This window comes from Penicillium crustosum (genome assembly GCF_028827405.1).
Source record: "Penicillium crustosum strain IBT 35664 chromosome Unknown utg000001l_segment0_segment0, whole genome shotgun sequence".
NCBI lineage: Eukaryota > Fungi > Ascomycota > Eurotiomycetes > Eurotiales > Aspergillaceae > Penicillium > Penicillium crustosum.
In genome coordinates, this window is record NW_026623122.1 from 1,755,817 (window position 1) to 1,779,380 (window position 23,564).

The 23,564-nt window shown below is 48.1% G+C and overlaps 8 protein-coding genes across 8 annotated transcripts; 3 read left to right on the forward strand and 5 right to left on the reverse strand.

Annotated features, from left to right (window-relative positions):
- Positions 1–972: 972 nt before the first annotated feature.
- N7487_000673 (ATP-binding cassette glutathione S-conjugate transporter YCF1) lies at positions 973–5,909 on the reverse strand (the record flags this gene model as incomplete). Its single annotated transcript, XM_056868421.1, has 6 exons — positions 973–1,230; positions 1,288–1,379; positions 1,439–1,507; positions 1,574–1,728; positions 1,784–5,544; positions 5,622–5,909. The coding sequence occupies 6 exons, from the start codon at positions 5,907–5,909 to the stop codon at positions 973–975; spliced, it is 4,623 nt and encodes a 1,540-aa protein (XP_056733205.1).
- A 665-nt stretch (positions 5,910–6,574) lies between these two features.
- On the reverse strand, positions 6,575–7,675 carry N7487_000674 (ankyrin repeat domain-containing protein; the record flags this gene model as incomplete). Its single annotated transcript, XM_056868422.1, has 1 exon — positions 6,575–7,675. One exon carries the CDS (start codon positions 7,673–7,675, stop codon positions 6,575–6,577), a length of 1,101 nt encoding a protein of 366 aa, XP_056733206.1.
- A 523-nt stretch (positions 7,676–8,198) lies between these two features.
- Positions 8,199–10,506, reverse strand: N7487_000675 (fungal specific transcription factor domain-containing protein; the record flags this gene model as incomplete). The annotated part of the gene is made up of 6 exons (XM_056868423.1): positions 9,952–10,506; positions 9,784–9,866; positions 9,570–9,730; positions 9,071–9,514; positions 8,753–9,006; positions 8,199–8,679 (listed from the first exon to the last, which is right to left on the reverse strand). Exons 1-6 carry the CDS (start codon positions 10,425–10,427, stop codon positions 8,199–8,201), a joined length of 1,899 nt encoding a protein of 632 aa, XP_056733207.1. The 5' UTR covers positions 10,428–10,506.
- Positions 10,507–12,923: 2,417 nt separating this feature from the next.
- Positions 12,924–14,914, forward strand: N7487_000676 (putative C2H2 finger and ankyrin domain protein; the record flags this gene model as incomplete). Its single annotated transcript, XM_056868424.1, has 2 exons — positions 12,924–12,972; positions 13,026–14,914. 2 exons carry the CDS (start codon positions 12,924–12,926, stop codon positions 14,912–14,914), a joined length of 1,938 nt encoding a protein of 645 aa, XP_056733208.1.
- A 3,317-nt stretch (positions 14,915–18,231) lies between these two features.
- Positions 18,232–19,038, forward strand: N7487_000677 (uncharacterized protein; the record flags this gene model as incomplete). Its single annotated transcript, XM_056868425.1, has 1 exon — positions 18,232–19,038. One exon carries the CDS (start codon positions 18,232–18,234, stop codon positions 19,036–19,038), a length of 807 nt encoding a protein of 268 aa, XP_056733209.1.
- A 784-nt stretch (positions 19,039–19,822) lies between these two features.
- On the reverse strand, positions 19,823–21,325 carry N7487_000678 (AP-2 complex subunit mu; the record flags this gene model as incomplete). Its single annotated transcript, XM_056868426.1, has 3 exons — positions 19,823–19,868; positions 19,940–20,930; positions 20,989–21,325. The coding sequence occupies 3 exons, from the start codon at positions 21,323–21,325 to the stop codon at positions 19,862–19,864; spliced, it is 1,335 nt and encodes a 444-aa protein (XP_056733210.1). The 3' UTR covers positions 19,823–19,861.
- Positions 21,326–21,863: 538 nt separating this feature from the next.
- N7487_000679 (uncharacterized protein) lies at positions 21,864–22,124 on the forward strand (the record flags this gene model as incomplete). Its single annotated transcript, XM_056868427.1, has 1 exon — positions 21,864–22,124. One exon carries the CDS (start codon positions 21,864–21,866, stop codon positions 22,122–22,124), a length of 261 nt encoding a protein of 86 aa, XP_056733211.1.
- Positions 22,125–22,754: 630 nt separating this feature from the next.
- Positions 22,755–23,486, reverse strand: N7487_000680 (ERF4 family protein; the record flags this gene model as incomplete). The annotated part of the gene is made up of 1 exon (XM_056868428.1): positions 22,755–23,486. One exon carries the CDS (start codon positions 23,484–23,486, stop codon positions 22,755–22,757), a length of 732 nt encoding a protein of 243 aa, XP_056733212.1.
- Between the last annotated feature and the right edge of the window lie 78 nt (positions 23,487–23,564).

Here is a 23,564-nt window from a genome sequence, read left to right on the forward strand (position 1 = left end):
CACACTAGATAAGCAGCGCTTACAATTTGTTATATTGCTAACCCGAAGCCTTGCGAACAGACACCCTGTGATGAGCAGCCAGGTGGCCGACCTTTCACCGCTACAATGAGTTGCTCTTCCGATGGGATATCAAAGATGTCACCGCCACGTTTAGCCCAACACGCTACTGCAGATAATCATCCCAGACGATGACTTTGGACTGGGAAAACTGTCTGTTCATTTAGTTTGATGCATAGTTACGTTGTTTAGTTGTTCGCTGGGGTCTAGACAATATCCATTTGGGGGGGCGGGATTCTAGCTAGTCCAGTAAACTTCAGGTTATTCGCATATCAACACGCTGTGCACGGCAATTTGACCAAACTGTCAAGGCAAAAAATAAAAAGGCAAGGCAATGTCCAAAGTAAAGAGAATCACTTTTTTTATCTTGTAGTTCGCAGGGTCAAATCCAATCAGATGTCCTCGATCATAAATCAAGGCAAACCATCATCCCAGCATGAAACACAACAATAAGATTCGAGGAAAGCATATTAATTTTTGGGAGGGGAATTCAAACATTTAGCCGCTTTCCACTGTTCGTTTATGCCTGTCCATCCCTGTCAGGGGGGGTCTCCTGAACTGTGCAATGAAAAACTTTTCTTCAAGTACATGTACATGCATATATGCACAGACGCCCGCGCCACAGTCAGGACACCTTTGTCGCGTTGGAACGGTCAGCAAAGATCTGTTGTCAATTGTCAACATGACCCATGCAAGCAGCACTCAAGCGATAGTGCATCCGGGACCTCCTAGGATCGGCCCGAGGTACCAAAAAAAGAAAATCCGGCCTCCCCGAACCACTCAGAGCTGCATGGATGGGGTCCAATGTTAGGTTTTAGGTTCAATGCTCTCAGGTGGGCTGGCTGGCTGAGCGATCTTTGTGTCATGAACAGGAAATGCGGGGATTTAGGCCACTGCGAGCGATTGGATCCTACGCTATTGCGAGGAGGCAATACCACCATCGTTGTCGAGCAGGCCGGCCTCCTTGGCGAGCTCGTAGAACTGGCCGCCACTCTTGATCAGCTCTGCAGGTGTGTCGAATTCAGCCACTCGCCCCTTGTCTAGAACGATAATCCGATCGGAGTCAATGATCGTGTTAATGCGATGCGCAATCGTGATGATGGTCCGGTCAGAGAAGATGCTGCTGCGCAGGGTACGCTGCAGCAGCGCATCCGTCTCCACATCAACTGCAGCCTATCGCCATAGTTAGCTGAAAACTGTCATTTAAAAGCAAAGACAGAACTATCTTACGGTTGCCTCGTCTAGAACAAGGATATTGCTAGGAGTCAAAAGAGCGCGAGCGAGAGATACCAGCTGGCGCTGGCCTTGACTCAAGTTGGACCCTGCAATAATATGTTAGGGGACTGGATATCTTCGCCAATGTTTAGATGCAGTTACTGACCTCCTTCCTGGACCTGGGCATCCAGTTGTCCGTCCATCCTCGAGACATGGTCCTTCAGTCTCGCGTGATCTATTTATTGCACACCGGTTAGTCGCTGGTCGGCGATAAATGGAATAGGATTCAGATTAGACCAACCTATAACGCTCCAAAGCTCGGTGTCGTCGTGGACATGACGAGGATCCAAGTTATCACGCAAAGTGCCTTCGAACATGGCGGGATCTTGAGGAATGATAGCGAGGCGTCCACGAAGGTCAGTCAAACCAATTGTAGACACATCAAGCCCATCAATACTAAATTCTTGTTAACCTAGGTCAGACAAAAGAGGTGACAGTATTATCTTCTCACCTGATGTTTCCTTCAACACCCTCAATAATCCGGAACAAAGCCAGAGTGAGCGAACTCTTTCCGGCGCCCGTTCGGCCAACAACACCGATCTTCTCCTTAGGCTTGATGTTGAGACTAATATCCTTCAACACAAGGTCAAGCCCAGGACGATAGCGGGTGCTGTAGTTATTGAACTCCACCGCACCTTGAGCCGGCCAGCCGATGGCAGGGCGACGCTTGAAGATGACATCGGGTGCCTCGCTCGGGAGATTGGCGTACTCGAGAACTCGCTCAACGGACACGATGTTAGTCTCAACCTCGACAGTCTGGCGAACAATCCAGTTCAAAGACTGCGTGATCTGGAGAGCATATGACATGGCCAAACCGACCATGCCTGGCGAAAGCTTACTGCCAGTCGCAACAGACGTAATCGCAAGTCCAGCAGATGCAAGAATAATGATTGAACCAATGAACTCAAGTCGAACGGCAAGCCAGCGATTGGAACTGATGGATGGGAAGTAAGCCCGGAGGTTAGCATCCATGCGCCATTCGTTCTCAAGGGCGAACCGATTCTCCTGTCGGTAAGCACGGATGGTCGAGATGCCGCCCAAGGATTCCTGGAAGTGAGCGTAGATCGGGCTTCGAGTGACGCTGTCCAGACGCTTCAGCTCGCGGGAGGTACTCAGGTAGTATCTCTGGTAGCTAAGGTAGATATAACCCAAAGGAATGACGAATAGCAAGAAAGCCGGGGTGGTTGCCGAAATGACAAACATGGTGAAAAATGCACGGGCAGAGTTTGCGAACAACATATTGAAAGTGCGAGCAAGTACCTCATCGACTCTGTAGATGTCACTAGAGAAGCGGTTGAGAATGCGGCCAGATGGTGTGGTTTCAAAGAAGCTCATGGGGGAGCGGAAGATAGCAAATGCCATCCGCTCATGAAGTTTTCGAGATGCTTCGATGGAGCAGAAAATCCACAGGATCAAGTTCTGCACAATGACCAAGAGAGATGATCCCAGGCCAAGCGCCAAATAGACACCAATGAACTTGCCAACTTTAGCATTGGTCCCATGGGCTTCGTTCCACTCGGTCCAGTACTTCAACCAGTAGTTGCCCACCACCTGAGCAGTCTGGGCAGCCATCATGGCAAACAAATAAACCACAACTGCCACAACATTGCTGTCTTTTGCATATTGACCGTAAACACCCCATTTCACCTTGCCTTGCTCGGAAACTTCTTGAGTCTGCTTGCTCTTGAGAACGTTTTCCTCATCCCCCAACTTGCGCCGGGGACCTTGCCAGCTCACAGTGCTTGCACGGCGCAAGGTGACAGTACTGGTCCGTCTACGGGCCTCACCACCACCTCCTCCTGCCCTGATAGGAATAAGATCGCCAAGTTGTTCCGCATCCTCACTATCCGACGCACCACCGTTCTGGATGATGGTGGTTGTGACTGAGCTTTCTGGGCTAGCAAGGTCTTCAGAGCCACTAACAGTACCTTCATCGTCTGAGTCAACCATTGTAGAGCGAACGAGATTAGAAATCTCCCCCTTCATGGCCATCAGTTGTTCATAGGTTCCTTCCTCGATGATGGTCTTATCCCGTAGCAGGCCGATGAAGTCAGCCTCCTTGAGTACAGTGATGGCATTTGTCGCAAGAATTCTGGTCTTGCCACTGAGGATACCAGTTTTGCCAAGCACTCTGTTGATGATGTGACGTCCAACATGCTGGTCAACTGCCGAGAGAATGTCATCCAAAAGATAGATATCAGCACGCGCATAAACAGCTCTGGCGAGCGTCAACCGTGCCTTTTGTCCTCCAGAAAGGGAAATGCCACGTTCTCCGACTTCGGTCTGGTCACCATCAGGCAAATTCTTGAAGTCAGCGACCAAAGCACAGGCTTCAACTGTAAGGTCATAGAATGAGGGGTCCCATCGGTGTCCAAATACGATGTTTTCTCGGACACTAGCATTCATAACCCACGGCGCTTGGGCAACGTACGCGATCCGACCACGCACGACCACCTCACCCTGGTTCTTCCACAGATCACCTAGCAATGACTGGAGAAGAGAAGATTTTCCAGCGCCAACTCGGCCAACAATACAGGTGAGCTCTCCCTTGCGTGCGCTGAGATCGATGTTTTCCAGCACAGTCTCCCCACTATGACGGTTCCAAGTAAACGAGGCATCACGAACACGGACAGACTCGTCACCGGGGTGCGCCACAGGATCTTGGAGGACAACGGCATCTGTCTGTAGCTCCTCCGCGGTGAAATATTCTACCAATCGCGTCACGGCCACAGAAGATTCGATAATGGATGTGATCACCATAGGCAAGATAGAAAGCGGGAATGTGAGCAAGTTGAACAACGTCAAGGCGGGGAACACAATCTCGGTAGTCAGGGGTTTATCATTCGTCAACACAAAGACAGTGAATGTGGAGCAGGATACGAGGAAAGGGGTAGACTGCCAAGTGAAGTTGGCAATAGATTGAGTGGCTCCGATTTTGCGGAGCGTGTTCAGCTCGAGGTCGTTTCTGATATGGCTGAGTTTGTTCATGAAAGCCGTGTTCCAGGCGTAGAGCTTGATACTCTTGATGTTGTTCAGGATCTCAGTCATCAATCGAGTCCTCGAGTCCTTGTTCTTCATTTGAATGATCTGCAACTTCTTCATCATTCGAGCAATGATACCATTCAGAGGAATCATGAGAATCATAACTCCAATACCGGCAAACATGCTCGCTCCGAGAAGTTGGTAAAGGGAAACCATGCACAGGGTGATTTGGAAAGGCGCAGAGATAAGCTGAGTGCCGAACTGGGTCAAGTCTGCAAGGCGCTGCTGATCAACTGCCATGTGGTTGACAATATCACCGGTCGTCTTTGCCGAGCGCCCTTCGTTCGATAGTTTCAGGGACTTGGCATAAATCATAGCAGTCAAGGCTGATTTGACTCTCATGCCAGTGTCGAAAGCGCGCTGGAAGTATTGATGGAGGAAGCTGGTCTGGCAGACAGAAACAACAAACATGGACAAGGCGATGGCGACACCCCTGATAACAGGCTGCGGGTCCGGGCCTCGGTACGAGTCAATGAAGGCAATGAGAAGTCGTAGGAGTTGCGGTTGCACAAAGGCAAGAGTATCGCTTCCGGATTTAATTATCGCACCACGCACATAGGGGGCACCGAAAGCCTTGAAGAGCGCTGCCCACAGAGATGGCTTCTTTTTTTCGAGCTGTTCATCCCATGCCTTCTTCAGGGCATTGCCCGTGGCTCGGGTGGTATCGCGACTGCGGAGATTCCAGAGGTCATCTTGGGTCAGGTAGTTTTTGTATCCGTATTTCATCATCGGGGTCATCCAACCGAAGGTGAGAACCGAGAAAACATCGGCGTAATTGTACGGACACTCATCCTCGTCTCCCAGCGCATCGTACGCACTTTGCTTCTTGGGGACAAAATATTCTAGCACAAATTCAAAAAGTGCTAGTCCCAAGCTGACATTGAAGCAGACAAAGTAAGGTAGTTGGTCGATGTATCCCTTCCGCGAAATCAAGGACCGGAGTTTGACGGCGTATGCGATGATGAAGAAAAGCCAGTAAAATAGGACAACCCCATTGGGCTGTCTACTCCGCCAATGTTCTAGATATTGCACTGAGGTTATCACTCCTAGTGAAATGATGGTCAGGACGGAGGACCAAAAGCGGAAATCGGCCCAGAAGCGTTTGGGGTCTGATTCGACTTGGATCGCAGCTTGGAGGGTGGTAACGACAATAAGAGCGGCGAGAACGGCCTATTATGACCAAAATACCGGTTAATACATTATAAATGGTGTCCATGGGTGTGCGAGGGTGTCCGGCATGTACTAACCAGCTTGGTGTAGAAGTGCCAATTCTTCGATACAGGCTGTGGAATTCGCTTCCTCAGTAACAACCACAAAGCACCCAGTCCGCTCAGCGTACCCCAGACTGCCACTACTGCCACAACTGCGTCAAGGAAGCATGGCGTCAGATCGAATCTCAATGAGCTGACAGGGCCCCAGCCCTCGCTATCTGTACAGAAAGGCTGTCGCCGAGAATCAAGTGCCGATCCAAGGGAATGCAAGAGGTGCCCCGGGCGGGACGCCTCTAGGACCACCTGGGATTGGCCATCCAGCATTTTTCTTAATGACTTCGTCCCAGTATGCCTTTCTATGCACACAAGCAAGAAAAGATACGTCGGAGAACAACCTCGAAGAGAGAACGGGGGTTGGTGCAAGTGCTAGGCTGCTTACAAAAGCAAGCACGGGCGGCTCCACTTTACAATGGAGAAATCCCGAGTTCGCGGCTGCTTACAAGCATGACATGCTCATTCTTCCATATGAAGTCCGACTTATTATATCATACATGTACATATCCATGGATGGAAGCAGGGTTGTCCGCAGTTCTTGCATGAAATTTGCGTAACATAAATTAACTGTCTATGTAGGTATCTCTTCCTATCGCCTCCAGAGTCTCAATCCCGAATACGGGTTTTTCCAAGACATTTTCACGTGACCTGGAACGACGTAATCCTCGGGGATAAGCGCACTAAGACCGATGCGGCTATTTCGGCTTATCGGGTTTGTATTCCGACTTTGGAAGGCTGATGGCCTCTAAGACTGTTTATCACACTGGTCACTAATTAAATCAATATCGATATGTTTATTCTATATTGTATACAGGATAATTTAGAATGATTTCATGTATTTTTCTTCGACAAATAGACAAATAAACAAATGGTTTATAGCACAATATATAGCACAATATATTTTACTCATTGGTGGTATATATTATTTCCGGGTTTCAATAATTTTCCGCCGCAAGTTCCTCAATGACCTTAATTATCTCTTCGTTCCCTGAAGTACGTGCATATTCAGCTGCACTACCCCAGCTTCCTCTTATATATGGATCTGCCCCATGCTCTAACAACCACTTCACCCGCTCAACTGCTCCTGCCATAACCGCATGCACAATCGCGTACTGTGGGACCATATGTCGCGACTCTTCTCTCTGATTAACATCAGCCCCACGATCAACCAATAGTGCCATTACTGGAATCCTGTCGGCATCAAATTCTCGGCTCGGTACCACGCGCCCAGTATGCGGATTCGCACCGGGAGGACGAGCCCCGGCAGCATAGTGTAGCGGCACACCGTTTTGGATCTTAGCACCTGCATCTAGAATCATACGCACAGCCTCAACCTCTCCACGAACTGCGGCTGCCTCGAGTGCAGCACATGAGGAAGTATCTGGCCCACCACGCCTGTCATGAGTGGTTCTCTGCACACCAAGGTTGGGATTGGCTCCATGGTCGATGAACCAACGAAGAAGAGGGAGGCTGTTGATAGTCCGAGGGAGAAGAGTGCTACCATAGTAACCTGGGGTGTTGGGAGTCCATCCGTGCTGGGTCAAGAGCTCAAAGAGGGCAATTTGCTGTTCCAAAGTTACGAAGAAGATATTGCTTGGAGTTTCGCGAACAATTGGAGCGCCACTAGCGAGGAGATAACGAACAACCTCAATATTACCAGAGCGTAGGGCACGTGTAAGACCATGGTGAAGAAAAGCAGGAGTGAGATTTTTAGATGAGACAATGGACTGAATGATTGAGAGGGGCCCGTGCTGACAGGCGGATTCGAAGGGCCCGAAGAAGGCGGGAACTAGGCCAACCCCCTTAGGATTTTCACCGATGAAGATAATATCACCGGGCTCCAGAATTGGCAGGTCGTCATATTTGGACCCCATTGTCCCTGACTGAGGCTGCATTTGCTGTCCTGAAAGAGTGCCACTAGCTCTGCTAGTGTTTGGTTGCCGCTTAGCGGTTATCATCTGCATCCGACGTCGGCGTGCCATTAGAATTAGCTGCTGTTGACGTTGCTGTTGTGAAGACATGTTTCCCGCATCCATGGTAAATCCTCGCCTTCTATATATTAGATATCGTCCAAGTTGAGAGATTCAAGGTGTGGCTGTTTGCCAAAGAGAGACGGGCGTTGTGATGCTGGTCATGTGACAGCCTAAATAAATCCAATTATTGACCAATCAAGTTCACATAAAAAGTCAACATCATGTTAATTGGACCTGCGGGAATGACCATCCTTGGTGTTGATACCGAATAGAGGAAATCCGAGGCGGGCTCGTGGTGTACGAACGGCTTCATACAGAAGAGTGCTAAGAGCTAAAGCTATGAAGATCCGAAAAGTAGAAGACTGTAGGATATTGATCAATAGCTCAAAAATCCGATTTTGTGGAAGCCGAGGTTTGTATGGTAGCCAATTTTGCCCTAGGTTTGGCCAAACACTTCCTACCGCCATGAGATATAGAATACCCCACAACAGACTATTAGCAATTACATAGAGACAATATGTTGAAGTTACACGATACTGCAAAAATCCAATATCTTTTGAATTGAAAAGATGGAAAATATATATGCTCAAAATGGTAACTCGTTATCATCGAATAAGCCCATCATTTGCTGATTGAAAGAAAACCAGCGTCCAAGCCACGGTTCTTCTGCCCAGTTGTTTCCTTCTGTAGTTCGATTCTGCTCAATGGCTTCCACGCTCGGCTGGACTGATGACATCAAACTATCGACGTCCTCTGTGTGGTGGGCTGTTAAATATGTCGTGTGCGGCTGTAGCCCAAGAGCGCTCAAATGTGCGTCCACCTCAAGGAGTTGTGATTGCTCCTCTTCCATCCGGGAGGAGGGTAATCCTAGTTCGGTGTAGCGTAACGCTACGCTATACAATACCCCAAAGAGATGATGGTATTTGGCAATTGCATTGGAATGTTGGCAGGCACACTCGATAGATTTGAGGAAGGCGTACATTCGACTCAAATCTCCCTTGTCCCTTTTTTCGATTGTATGACAGAACATAACAATGAAAGGAACAAATGGCGTGAACAAAATGGTCCTAAAAGCACAAACATCAGTACAAAGTACAAAAATACTGACATTACTCAAGCCTAAGTTCCATCCACACATACCAGCTGATATACTCTGAAAGTAGTAAAGACGAAGCTTGCTTTCCAAAGCCACGGATAAATGCTTGATGGGATTCAAGGGCACATCTAGCAGAGGTAATGCAATCTAGGCCGAAGGTTGTCCCGGAATTAGGCTCTGGGGGCATAGCTCGGTAGATCAGTGTCAACATTGAAAGACGTAGAACTTCGTCAGATGCAGAGATCAAGTGGATCTGCTCTCGTTCATATTCGTCCCCACTTGATTGAATCCAGAGTTGCTACATTGTTAAATTCATTAGTTAACGTCTCCCGCCGAAAATAAACAAGAACAGGTGGGCAAACATTTGTGTCATGCGCCTCTGCACAATATCCATGGAGTTCCTGCGATAGTTCTAGTGCTCGATGGGTCCGGGTATCTTCCGTGACATGAAGGGCATCTGCCGAGTAAAGCTGCTCGTAAATCCTGCCAGCCAAGCCAGCCAGATTTACCATCTGGTAGGCATAGCAAATTTCGTGGCACTCCGGCATTCCTAGACCTTCGAGCGAAAGAGCTGTAATATCGTAGTTCATTATAATAGAAGAACGCCCGAGTCGGACAGATAAATTCTTCTCAAAGAAATAAACTGCCCAAAAGAGCAACCGCCTGCGATCTCGATCTAACTCATGTGAAGAATCGACTGAACTATCCGAGTGAGTGTGGAATCCAAGGGAATGTGAGCATTGATACGCTGTCCCCACCAAGACCCAGGCTAGGGACGCATTGGATACATTGATGGCGTAGACAATCTAGAGCTCTATGTTAGCACAAAGAGAAACTCCGGGATGGCAGGTGACGACATACACCTAGAATAAGAGCCAGAACCATTTCGTAGCTAGGTTTCACATAGAGAGTAAGCTTTGAAAGCGCCATCTCCAGGTTCGTTTGACACATGAAGACCAGTTTATTGTGCTCATCGTAAGCCTCAGTGTCATTCTCCCCGATAACTCTGTCAGAGGCCAGACCTATATATTATATTAGTTTGACTTTTATGTCGTCGAGAAATCGACGTGCTCACAATTTAAAGTTGCGTTCACAATGATAAACTCTGCATTGGAGTAATCAGAAGAAAAGTAAACCTTCAAACATAGATCCGATAGACTTCGTGGGCTCAGAAAATAGCATAACACACGAAATATAAAACTTTTTTTGTCTGTACACAAGCAATCAGTATACGGAGATATACAAATAGTTGTGAGGGGTACCTTCGGCTTCTCGCAAGAGTCGGACAGCGGCTCTCAGTGGGGGCATATCATACTTCCCATGATCGGGGGAGGCTGTCGTATGTATCAAGGGGAACAAAGGCTTTGACGAAAAACGGTGGTCGTCGGATGCATTTTTTATGTGGTGTAGCGTATCTAGTAATTTGCTAATTTCATGGTTATTTTGTCCTAGCGGTTGACTCGAGCCGACGACGTAGTGTGCAAAATCAATAGCAAATGCTGAATGAGCTTTTAATGAAGACTGCCCTTCACTTAACGTTACTTGATTTGTGATTTCATTTGGAGGCGCCGCGACTCGATTGTTGGATGATTGAGCATTTATAGTGAGTACCTCCGAGGTAGGTGAGCTCACAGGCATGCTTCGTGATGGCATATTGTGCGATGCTAATACAGAATTCAAATTATCCTGGTGATTGGGAGAGATGACCATCGATCCCATTGAATTGTCTGTGATAAGCGATTCGACAAGACGATTCAGTCGACTGAGCTTTTTGTCGATAAGATCAATCTTCTCTTCACTAGAGACTAGAATTAGCATACGACACTACATCATTAGATATATTTGAGCTAACAATTGAGATGATATCAAAACTCGCGACCTCTTCTGTCTAGCAGCACGGTTGGATGCCTTGCAGTCTGATCCCACGCATCGGCAATTTGAACAAGGGAACGTCTTATCGCAACGTATCTGATACTTTAAGTTAGAAACTGCGACATATAATATATGTAGCAGACCAATTTCGAACTTTTCGTTTGCGACATCGATCACACTTAGAAGTTAGTCTCCATATCAACTTGCTAAATTTGTGGAGCTCCTACTGCCCGTCCCGGATGTAGGGAAGTATCATCTTCGGAATGCTCGGAGTTCCCAGGCATGTTTCATAGAAAATTGAACAATAGTAGCAAAAATATGCGCAAGTAGAACTCGAGCAAGTTGTGGACAAAGAATTTGTGGCCGATTAGAAGCCTTCCTGTAAGTCGGTGCCCGCGGATCCCGCGGAGTCCGTGGGGCCCGTAGAGCATCGCCTACGAAATATCGTGAGGCAGACAATTTATCACAGGGAAAATACGGTGCTTGTAGATACGTATAGAACACATATTTTTCTGGTCATTGCCGCATTCAATTCTTTGATCTAACTCAAAACTCAATTGATCCATCGACACAGAATCCGCAGTTGGTCATGCTGATGATTAGGTATATTCTTGTCATCTTTGTTCTACTTCATATTTAAGCTCATCCTCCAATTATTTACTTGGTAAGATGGGTCTGTCAACATAGACTCTTCATTTCTGACTTTAATGGCATACCATTTATCGTCAAAAACAGACTGAACTGTCTATAAATCAAGGCAAAAAGCCCACTAGCCATTTATTGATAGGAAGTTGCATTTATAACAATGCTCACAATACCATTGTATCTAAGCACAAGCAAACAAGCTTTGTTGTCATTGTCTCCAACAGCAACTTTGCAGGCGGCTCTTTCAACATGATAGCCTAGTCCCTATCATATAATTACCCTTTGAGCATCAGTGATACTAGGAGCGCACTTTGCCCTTTACCCTCACAAGGTGTTCTCCCGCCACTTTTTCAATTAGAACCAAAAGTATCGAATTTTAAATTTACATTGTCTGAACAGTAAGAGCAACACACTTGCTTCATTACCGAGTGAGACCTCATCAGCAAGTATCAACACTGAGAACATTGTTTCCTCCACAACAACACTACTATCTGGCTTGGGTAGAAAGTCCACAGGTTTTTCTATCTTAGAATTTACCATATTTCTGCAGTGGAGGAATCCTAGTCACCGCTACAAGGGGTGAGAAACATTAGCATATTCTCGAGTCTTGCAAACCTCTGACAACACTTATCCTAACAGAAGTATCATACTCTTTCCCAATATACTTTTCACCAGTTACAAGCAATACCACAAGCCCCGAAGCAGCATTGAATGTGTCCGCTGCATTCTCCCACATTACAGCCCCAGACTCCACTTGGATCATTAACCCTTCATCAAGTCAAAGTGCTTAGAATGAGATTCAAGATCTCACATCTGGTCTAAGTGGTCTTTTGTCGTCTCCTCGAAATGTGGCGCAAAGAAAAAGAAAGAGAGGTTTAATGGAATCCATTGGAGACATCACAACCACATGGTCCTGTCTCAACGAAAGGTTCGAGCGCGTTTCGGATAAAATTGATACGGATGATGTCGAAGCGATTAATGGCACCTTTAAGGATCCCATAACTGAAAATTCCACTATTTCCACGACAACCTGCTCACCCTCAAGTATTTCTACCACTATTGGATACTCCGACACTTGGCCAGCAACCGCAATTCCCAGCCTCACCTCAACAAGTGATGCTATTACGAAAACACTAAAAGAAAAGAAAAAGCCAGTTGATATCTGTAATATGAACTTCGAGATGGTCATTGAGATGTGAAGCCGGAAATAAGCAGAAGTAGACTGGTGTGACGTCATAACACATAATCTTATCGCCAAATCATGTGATCACAACAAGCCAGAAAAAAAAGAAGACAAAAAAATGCAAAGCGTATACAAAGTACATAGCTATGCATATGTAGGGCTAGAGAGAAGAAGGGTTGTCATGAATGATGCTATAGGGCACAGAAAAGAGTGTCTATGGGTGTAATTTCCTAATCGGGAGGCCGACTCGTTGATATTTGCGAGCACGACCCACCTGGGCACAAGCCTTAGAATTACTCATGGAAAAAGAACGTTCTCGAGATCCTAAATGAGGCTGAGTAAACTTCAAATCATGACTCAAAATTATTGCAGATTCAGCATCTAGACATAAAAGCGACGGCTCAGCGCGTATAGTCCACATAGTGCCCGCATTGCTCTTAGGCGGTAAGAGCCCACTTATCAGCGTCATTGGAGGGGTACCACAGTCTCAATACACATTCTTCGCCCAGCTCATCATGGTCGACATGACTCAAATGGAGGAGCTCCTGAAAAGGCCTCTCTATGGTACGATTCCGAAGCCCCATATCGCCGTTGATCCATTTCGCTGATCTTTCCAGTGTACGACCTGCCACCAGAACTTCTTGCAAGCTTAACGGCCAAGACCGCAAACCAACCTGTCGTTGAACAAGAACCCGAACCCTCTTCGATAGACCTCGAACTAGCGGCGCAGGACTCTGCGATCGCAACCTCCAACCTATGCTCCCTCTGCAAGGTCTCTTACAACAATGTACAGGAACAGCGCAGCCATGTCCGCTCGGACCATCACCGGTATAATATCAAAGCCCAGCTGCGGGGGAATGCGCCTCTAGAGGAAACCGAATTTGCGAAGGCAATCGGAGAGCTAGACGAGTCTATATCTGGTTCTGAGTCCTCGGAGACAGAGGAGGAGGATACAGAGGGCGCCGCGGGTACAACGTTGTCCGCCCTGTTGAAAAAGCAGGCCAAGCTATCCCACCCAAATGAGGACCCGGAAATGACCGAGACACCAATCACCCCGAAGAACCCTATATTCTGGCTATCTAGCTCGGGGTTGCCATCAAACAAGTCCCTAGGCGTCTACAGGGCCATTTTCTCAAACGTTGAGCAGGACGAGCCCGCCCACTTGGTTGATACTCTGCGACGAAAGCAGCTTGCGCCAGTCAAAGCGCGCACCAACAAGGCAAGTAACGCGCCAGATCCCGCTGCTTCGGGCCCGCACATTTTCATGTGCATGATCGGCGGTGGCCACTTTGCGGCTATGGTGGTTTCGCTAGCGCCGGAGATCCACCGAAAGCAAGGAGGAGTTGAAGACCGACAGGCTCGGGTCATTGCGCACAAAACGTTCCACCGATACACTACGCGGCGAAAGCAGGGTGGCTCACAATCTGCAAGTGATGCGTCGCGCGGTGCTGCCCATTCGGCAGGTTCAAGTCTGCGCCGGTACAACGAGGCTGCACTTGAGAAGGATATCAGAGAGGTGTTGTCAGACTGGCGAGAGATGATTGACACAGCCGAGCTGTTGTTCGTTCGAGCTACGGGAAAGACAAATCGAAAGACTCTTTTCGGCCAATATGACGGACAGGTCCTCAGGCAGAACGATCCCCGTATACGAGGGTTCCCCTTCAATACTCGCCGTGCGACTCAAGGGGAGCTCATGCGGTCCTTCAAGGAGTTAACCCGATTGAAGGTCAGCGAGGTGGACCAAGCTGCACTGGCTGCGGCTGAGGCCAAGCGACGAGAGGAGGAATCAAAACTATCTACGCCTGTCCCAAAACTGCAGCCCCAGAAGCCGAAACTCTCAAAAGAAGAGGAAGCTGCCTTGTTGCACACATCCCAACTGCAGGCACTCATTCGCCGCTCAAAGGTTCCCGCCCTTATGTCCTATATCACAAACAACTCCATACCTTCTTCTTTCACCTTTACGCCTGCCGACTCGCCACAAAACTTCCGCTGCCCCACACCCCTCCACCTCGCTGCAAATCTCGACGCACCAGCCGTAGTCACAGCCCTCCTCACAAAAGCTGGATCTGATCCAACGGCAGTAAATAATGAAGGCAGAACTCCATTCGAACTCACCGGTGACCGAGCCACGCGCGACGCCTTCCGCATTGCTCGCCACGATCTCGGCGAGTCAAAATGGGACTGGGAAGCAGCCAAGGTGCCATCAGCGGTCTCCAAAGCTGACGCTGACAGCCGGGCTGAGAAAGAACGCAAAGCTGCCGCAGAGGAAGAATCCGCCCGGCGTAAGGCTAGCTTGGATCGCCTGAAACGTGAAGAGGCTGAGAAGGCGGCGCGGCCGAGAACGACTAAATCTGGCGGTCGTACGGTGGGAGCTGTTGAAAAGTCTGCAGCCGAAAGGAGAGATGAGGAGACTAGAGGTATGACGCCTGAGATGAGGATGCGATTGGAGAGAGAGCGTAGAGCGAGGGCTGCGGAGGAACGCTTCAAGAGAATGCAAGGTCAATGAGGTTTTGTTAGATACCCTTTGAGCATTGACGTTTTGACGGCGTGACTATCGCTATGAGTATCCCACTGCTCAGTAGATATTGTCTGTAGGATTTGCCATGGGCGAAGAAAATATCATCTACTTTTAGCATATTCTTATCTTCCTCGCCATTGTTTTACCTAGAAAGCAATAAGCCTGGGAATTCTCTACTTTGAAGCAAGCATAAAACAGGGTTAAAATTTTGAGAGCTAAGCTGGCCAGTACCATCGGGGATAATCCTCGGCAAAGTGAGAGGATACATCATCGTCACTCAATAACCATCCCTAGGAAGCAAGTTACACAGGCAATAGTTCTTGAACCTTCGAGTATATAGCCCAAGACCCACAGAGGATAGGAGGGGGCAAGGGAAGGCAATAATAGCTATTACTTGAGCCACACGGATAAGGATAGGACAAGAGTGCTTCCACTGTCCATTGGGCACTATGCAGCCAGGGTCCGGTTAGTGTGCCCACTTCTTGGGTAGCCTCTTTATTCTTATCCCTATGCCTCGGGTAGGGTTACTAGTCACCGAAAAGAATGGCAGATCCTTATCGTGTGACTGTGAGAGTAGGGCAGGGGGAGGGAGAAGAGGGGGAACTCAATATAGCAATGGGGGGGTGCTGATCGGTAGCGAGCCTGGAGAGATGGTCTCACTTCCACGCCAATGGGTGGTTGAGTAATGGGGAGGTTGATTGTACACATGATTTGGAGTAGATGGCGTCTGTTTACAAGACAACCTCGAGTGCTGTGAACCAGGCTCTTCTTTGATAGCCATTAAATTACTAGAGAGACCGTACATTGAAGTTGGATCCTATAACCCCTCTTTTAGAATGATTCCGGTACCTGTCCGGGGGGGACGGAATAGAACAGCCCCTAGACCCAATAACAACGCCCTGTTAGCTGTAAGAGTATTCCCAAGAAAAGACAGGGAAAGCAATAGTGTATGGAGTAACAGATCCGGGGCTTAGAGGAGTGATCGCTAACAGACTCACACATTTTGACCTCAGACAGCAAGACAGGGCGAGAGTGATGTTGCAAGAGAACTGCCATATTGAGCGATGTCTGAGATGATGAGGCCATAAAGGTGAACCTGTGAAACCTTAGGATGTTGCTCTATGACCTCCAAGGCGGGACTTAGAGGGGCAAGTAGTATCCCAGCCACATTAGGGCTTGTAGACCAAAGGAATGTGGAGATGATCGACATCAGGGCCCGTGGGAAGGGGTTTATGTCTTGCATGAACGCCACAGGATCCCGCAGGAGAAGCTTAGATAGCATCCATCCATGGATATGAGAGGAAAATCTTGGAAATTAAAAACTTTGATCTATTCTAGATTTGGTGTTTATTGCCCTGTACTATTGATGTTTTCCCTGTGCCCTAACTTCCTGAAGCCTAACCTTGTGTGAGGATATGACTCCCGGGGATAATTCTATCTCGGGCTACCCCTTGCATTAGATTGGATTTTGATCAGTGGCTGGGAGCACGGGTCTTGGAATGGAGGGTGGCTACGGGGTACTTTGAAGGCTCTCCACTCGGTATTGTAGACGGGATTCAGTCCGTCATGGGTCTAGTGGCGCTGTCAGCCTTTCTGGTTCAGTTGGGGTTCAAGGAGCAGATCTCCCTTTGCGAGTAGCACGAAGGAAATATTATTTACCAACTATTCTATTTGTACGTCGTAATTAGTGCAACAATGAGTCTATGTGCTATGGATCTGTAGCAGACTTGCCGGCCCGCACTGTGCAGCCAGTCTGCACCCCACAATGTGGTAGATGCAGGCAGAGCTCTGCAGACTCTGCAAGATAATGCAGGCTGTATCTTTGCACGAGTTGAGTTGAGTACTCCCCTGTAAGGAGAAGCAAGGGTAGTGGGATTTCTTACAGTACGGTATAGAAAATGCCCCGAGTGGGATGACCCTGGTTGATCCTATAGGGCACATGGCATTCTAAGCATTGACCCACGAGTACTCCATAGTGGGTGGTCTGTTTTTTCACACCATGTTGTAATCCATTGGTACTACGGAGTACATACGGAGTACATAGTAGAGTATACTTCATATTAGGGCTCAAAAGTCTTGGCGCGTCACGTCGCGTTACGCGAAACGCGCGACGCGTCAACGCGTTGAAAATTATGAATGCCACAATTCAGCCATTCCACCAGAATATTTACAAAGTCTAAGAGTATGATCATAGGCCAGTGTTCAAAGGTCCTATAGTCCTAGAGTCCTAGAGTCCTAGAGTCCTAGAGTCCTAGAGGGCTGGTATGACAGGGAACAAGTCTCCTAGGCTGGTGAAGGGTAGAAGCCTGTGGTAGGAGAACAGTAGAAAGGGAACCTCACCCTCTTTCAGATCATTATTAAAATACGACATCCCCCAGTGGCAAAGATGGAGATCAGGAGATCAAAAAAAAACACATCATCTAGCGCGTCTAACATCTAGGGCCGTGCTCAGATACTTGGTATGCAGCCCAACGCCATTGACATTGCAATACAATACAATCATGATCTTCAAGAAAATTCAAAGAAACTCAAAGGTCGATCTGTTGCCCAAATAGGAAATGTAATTGAAAAAAAGTGTCTCAGGGGTGCCTCGTGCCTGTTGTCCTCTCTTTGTATGCGCCTTGCATGTAATCCCTCTTGTCCTAGACTCCTTAGTATACTGTTTCACTGGAAGTTCTACACTTCTAAGTCCTTGAGTAGCTACAAGTATAATAGAAAGGTATCAAGGCCTTCATTCCTGGTTCTATCTAGTATTCCTATCATCACTCCTATAATCACTTTCGTTGACCCTTGAGACCTTTCTCATACACTCCATTCTTTTCCAACCGTTTCAAGTGTTTCAGCTATTTCTCAGCTATTTCTCAGCTATTTCAAGTGTTTCATTGTTCTTTTCAATTTCGAATCTGAAATCAAGAATAGATCACATTCTTTGACCTAAAATAAACTTGACGTTACACGGGGAGATCATTCGCTTGACCGTTTGCGGCCCCAATTTTCTTTTTATCGGCCTTTCCCCTCCAACTTCTTCCCTACAACTCACCAAAACATTCATATCACCAACTTGCTGTCGCATCCCCCGGAAAAGGTGCAAATCGAAGCGCATTTCAACGACAAGATCATCCATTCATTTTCGCATCCTCAACCCCCTTGTCGCGCATCGCAACCGCCTCCGGCGCAATCGCAGCCTACCCACAAATCGCGCGACCGCGCAACAACTCGTTGACTCTCTCTCTCTTGGATATCATTCATCTTCAAACCAACTTCAAATCGCTCAAATCGCGCAATTAAATTTATATCTACAAATCATGCTTCTCCCATCCGCCCTCCCATGCGAAGTGCGCCGGTCGTCTCGCTTCACACCCAGTCGCCAATTCTCAACTCCTCCCCCATCCGACACAGGATTTCCATCAGGCAACGGTCTCCTCGGCACCTGCCGCGCACTACAGTCTCTACTCAACAGATCACCCACGCCTTCATCACGATCAGTGAAATCCCAACGCCTCCAGAGCCCTCTCCCTTTCAACACACCCCGTCGCTCGCCGCGATCGCAAAAAACCGCGCGCCCAGTCTCTCCTAGACAAACACCACCACCCAGAACCGCCGCTCTCTCACCACCCCCTCCTCCTTCCGCCCCCGCGCGCGGCGCAAACAAGCGCCGCCGCGACATTTTCGATGACGATGACAGCGACGCGGAGATGAGTCGCCCACGCAACCGCTTCGCGACTCCCAAACGCCGCCGTCACGTTCCCTACAACATGCCTCTCGGCCTTTCTTCCACAGACTTTTACTCTCTACACTCTCCTCCTGTCACCCAATCTCCTCCCTCTCCTCCTCGTCGCCAGATGGATTATGACATCCCGGCTGGCTCATGCGTTAATCCAGACGCGCCTCTGCCCTCCATCGAGGTGACAGAGGAACACACTCCTTCGGTTCCACAAGACTGGACCCCGCAAGAAGACCAACGCCTTCTCGAGCTGGTCCTTGAGAAATTTAGCCTCTCCCAACAAGAATGGGATGAGTGCGCGCGCCAAATGGGCCGCAGCCACGTTGGGCCTAGGTGGCAGTCCCTCGTTGGTGAGGGTCGTGTCGGCCTGCGCCCACATCGCCGTTGAATATTGCTTCTGGCAATTATTCCTGTCTTTTATTAATGTATTATATGATCCCTGTACCACCCTGTGACTGACCCTATTCCCATTTGTCAAAACACCCCTGTATTATCATATCTTCTTGTATCTGTTGTTTATTTTCTCGGTTTGTTGTCGATTGACCAGCACAAATTGCTTTCTTTTTGCTTTTTCCGGTGTTATGAGTTCCGTTCTACTCGGGCTATGTGAATATGCTTCTGTTTCTTTTTTCCTGCTCATAAAGTGTTCTTTCTGTGTGACTTACTTTTCCACACCTGCTGTTTGTTTGGGAATTGTACTACTATCTACTACTACCAACTTGACCTAGATTTTTCATTATCATTATCTATTACTCCCAACTATAAGAAAGTAGACGTATATCTTGACTATCGCTCAATGCATGGTAGTTACAATCGTCTCATCGTATTTATATTGTTTGTGACTAACCGGCTCTCTCGACTCAGTAGGTAGAGCCAAGCTTCTATCTGAGCTTATGAGGCCTGGGATAGATATGCCTAGAGCAGAGCTAAAAACCTGCTATTATCCACCTTCGAATTTTTGCCATGGTTCTGAATATCCCTAGCACTCAACATCAAACTCACCTACAATCACATATTCAAGGTACGGGAAATGAGAAATTGGATATTTGTGAAAAATCCAGTATGTATATGGCTCCATCCAACGCCAGACACCAATTGTGCTGCGCAAAGTAAAATTAACATGAAACTGGACTCAGGTCCATTGATATCAACACTATTCGTTGGAATTCTCTCCCACACGAACCAAAATCATCTCGAAATTTGGAGAATGATCAGAATCTAAATGAAGAGATTTGAGTTAGCGACAAAAACCATACCACCAGCGGAAAGATAAAAGATAAAACACATACCGAATCTCATAGCTCCCTGCGCGGGTCATGTAGCGCACCCACTTGACAGAGCTATAGTTATTCTTCTCAAAGACCTTAAGATAGCGCACCAGCAAACCAGAAGAGGTAAACATGAGCAAACTAAACGAAAGACTCAATGGCGGACGACTCCAAGCTTTCTGATGCGTCATAGTCGTAAGCGTTGCCTCCGCATTAAGCACGTACTCCGACTGTCCAGAGAAACGCGCAATCTTCCAGACAATATTGTTCTGCTCCGGTTCATACTTGGCGCGGCCCTGGCTCGTGCGCTCCGTAGTCTTGGCAGTATTAAGCGGCGTGGGGATACGAATAACCACATTTGTAGCGAAGAGCTTGGAGCTGTAATTCGCTTTGATAGCAACACTGTATTCGACCTTTGTAGTACCGATCTCGCGCACAATCGGGTGCACCTTGAAAGGCAAGTTGACGTTCTCTGTGGCGCGGTAGCGCATCAGCTCGAACTCGCCGTCCGGCGGCACGAAGGAGATGATGCGGTCTGCGTCGAAACGGCCCAGCTTCACGCACTGGTGGAACTGACAGTCTTCCAGCGTGACGGAGCCTGCCGCAGCGCGCGTGGTCTTTGATGTGCTGAGTCCGTTACCACCGCCAGGGTTATTCATGTTGCTGGAGGTCTCGCCGCTGTCTAGAAGGAGACGGTCGTTCAGGCCGAATTTGCATTCTGGGGTGCCGGTGAGGTAGGCGCGCATGACGATCTGGCCGTTAACGTCGGCGCGGAGGACGGTGCCTGTTGCGGACATCAAGAGATTGACATCTTCGATTACGTCGACGAAGGCTTCGTTTTTGCGGTATTTTATGTCGGAGCGGCGCCAGGAGATAGCACCAGTTGCTTGTTGGGTAATTCGGGAGGAGTCTGTTGGGTTGTTGGTGATGGCGGATTTAACGCCTTCGGTTGTGATGTACATTTTCAGGGTATCTGGATCGGTGTTCTGGGGGTATCCAAAGTCGAGGATTTCTGTATCATCAATCGTTAGGGTCTGCTTGTAGGGAATTGGGCCCTTTCCATCTCTTACCATCGAGCAGCTCGTAAATCAGGACAAAATTGTTCTTCACGGCCTCCTCGTCGAGTTTCCCGAAATAGCTCTTGCCCAGCATGACCAGCCGGTAGAGGAACTCGAAGACCAGCGCGGCATTGGCATTGCTCTTGGTCACAGCTACCAAGTAGATGTTTTCGTGCTTGACATGGCTGAAGGTCGTCGAGCCCAAGGTCAGGATCGGCGAGCGCACCTGGGGATTGGAGATGACTTGGATGCGGAAGATGTCGGCTAGTCGCGGACGACAATCGCTGCGGAAGGCGCGAAAAATGAGGTTTTCGCCCTTCTGGTTAAATATGAGGACCCCCGAGAGCATATTGTTGTGATTAGTCGAATTGCTCCTGGGGATGGAAGTTGGAGAGCTGCGGAAACAGGGGTGGGGGGTGGATCGACACCGCCTGAGGTATAAAAGGAGGTCAACTCCAGTGGATGATCCAACTATGTTGTACTCCATACATACTCTGAAATCTGCTAATGTCCTAAAAATCTGAAAAGAAAAGAACTGAAAGAACTGACAAGAGTGGGATCTTCAGTTTAAAATTATGTGACCTCTACGTTGTTTTCTCGGAGTATTCGTAGCCTTGAAGCCATATAAATGTGCATTATAAAGCAAAAGGTAGGCTACTTCTCCCTTTTTCATCCACTAAATTCCATCTCCTGTATCAAACCTAGTTCTTTTAAATTCCCAACAATATCCGACAAGGGCTACATCGCATGTAGCTGGACATCCTACTGAGAACTCTGGGATACTCTCAGCCTTAACCTTCACCATCTACCGCTAAAAGTTTTAGTTAAAGCAGCGCCTACCAAATGCAAGCCCTATGTTTTCAGTCATTGCGACCTCAATCTAGGCAATGCCATGGTCCAAGATGGGAGGGTCGTTGGTATACTTGACTGGGAGTATGCTGCCTATTTTCCTATCTGGTATGGATATCTCGGCCTCTCTCGGTTTTACAGATATGGACGTTGAATGGATGAGTTTGCTGCAAGAGCGCTTAGGCGCACACGGCGAGGGGTATGAAGATGCCAAGGCATTTTGGAAGGATATGTGTAATCTAAGACGGTATCTGGATTTGGATGAGAAGGGTCAGGAAACATTGAAGAGACTATCTTAGATCAGTGACTTAATAGATCCATGGTGGACTATACCCGGAACCCGGAATTGAGCTTGATATACATGCTTACTTGTTGCGTTGGTATTCTCGCCTAATGTATGGCTTGTCGTGATGGATACCAGAAAATGCAGTAGAAGGCATCCCATTCAGACAAAGCAAACATAAGACATATATATGATTACCATATGAACCATAGGCTGTTCTACTTCTATTAAACATCAAGGTGAAATGAGCGTTAAAGCGGAGAGAAAGCAAATCCGCGATATAATTCTTTTGAGAATGCCAACAAGTCTAAAGGTTAGAATGCAGTGTGCCAGCCGGATATGGACAAAGAGGCATGGCCAAGATGACAATAAGAAATCAGGGTAAAGTAGCCCCTAGGGGAATCAACAGGGATATGTAGACGAAGCTAACAGAAGAAATATGAAAGAAAGGTATCAGATCACAACAAGATTAAAAGGAAGCCTCGAACTCGAAAGGCGAAGGTATATAAGGAAAGATCCGGTGTCGAAAAAAACAGCCGCGGGATGGATATCATGCAGAGGTCCCAAGAAGGGAACAAATCACAAAGATGTACAATCAGAAAGCAAAATGGAAAAAACGGCGCACTCCAGTCCGACAAAAACCCCATCAAGACCCAGCCCCAATACCAGTACTCGGCCTGGTATTAGGAGCCGAAGGTGCCTCACTGGGTACGATGCCAACCTTGGGATCAGGAATCTGGATATCAAGCGACATATATGCCGTCCGCCTCAAGCTCCAGATATGAACACCATCCTTGGCGCCGACCTCACGGTTCCAAGTCTCCAACCAAGCCTCAACATGCTGTAGTTGGCTTTTTGTCGCGGGGGCATTGAGATCATCCCATACCCAGCCAGTCAACAAACCCATTGCACCATCGAACCAATTGCGAAAACTGAACGGGTCAAATGCCTTGATAATGCCATCATTGACGGTAGAAATCACCCGTCGAAACTCCTGCTCCGACAACAACGGATCAAGAATCTCAGGATACAGATTCGAAAACGTCGGCGCCAAATCACCCTTAATCATCCAATCGCGCCGGATCCGAATCACACGTGTCGCCATATGCTCCCTCGACCCGATAGGCACATGGGGATTAATATGCGGGAAACAAGGGTGAGCCGGGCCCCAAGCGAGCTCCTCAGCGACATCCGCGTGCGGCTGACCAGTATGTGAAGGGACCGAAGCGATCTGAGACTGAGAGCGGAGAGAAGTTTGTGACTGAGCGTGGCGGGGACGGTCGTTTTGACGAGTTCCGTTCTGTGTGAGGTGAACAGCTTCGGGGGGACGCAAGTTCTCCGTTTCGCGCGCAGCGCTGCCCGAGAATGCGGCTGCCATTTCTGTGAATTCTTCGCTGCGACGGTGTCGTCTAGGCAGGGCAATGCTAGTACGGCCACTTTCTGTTTCCCCCTGGCT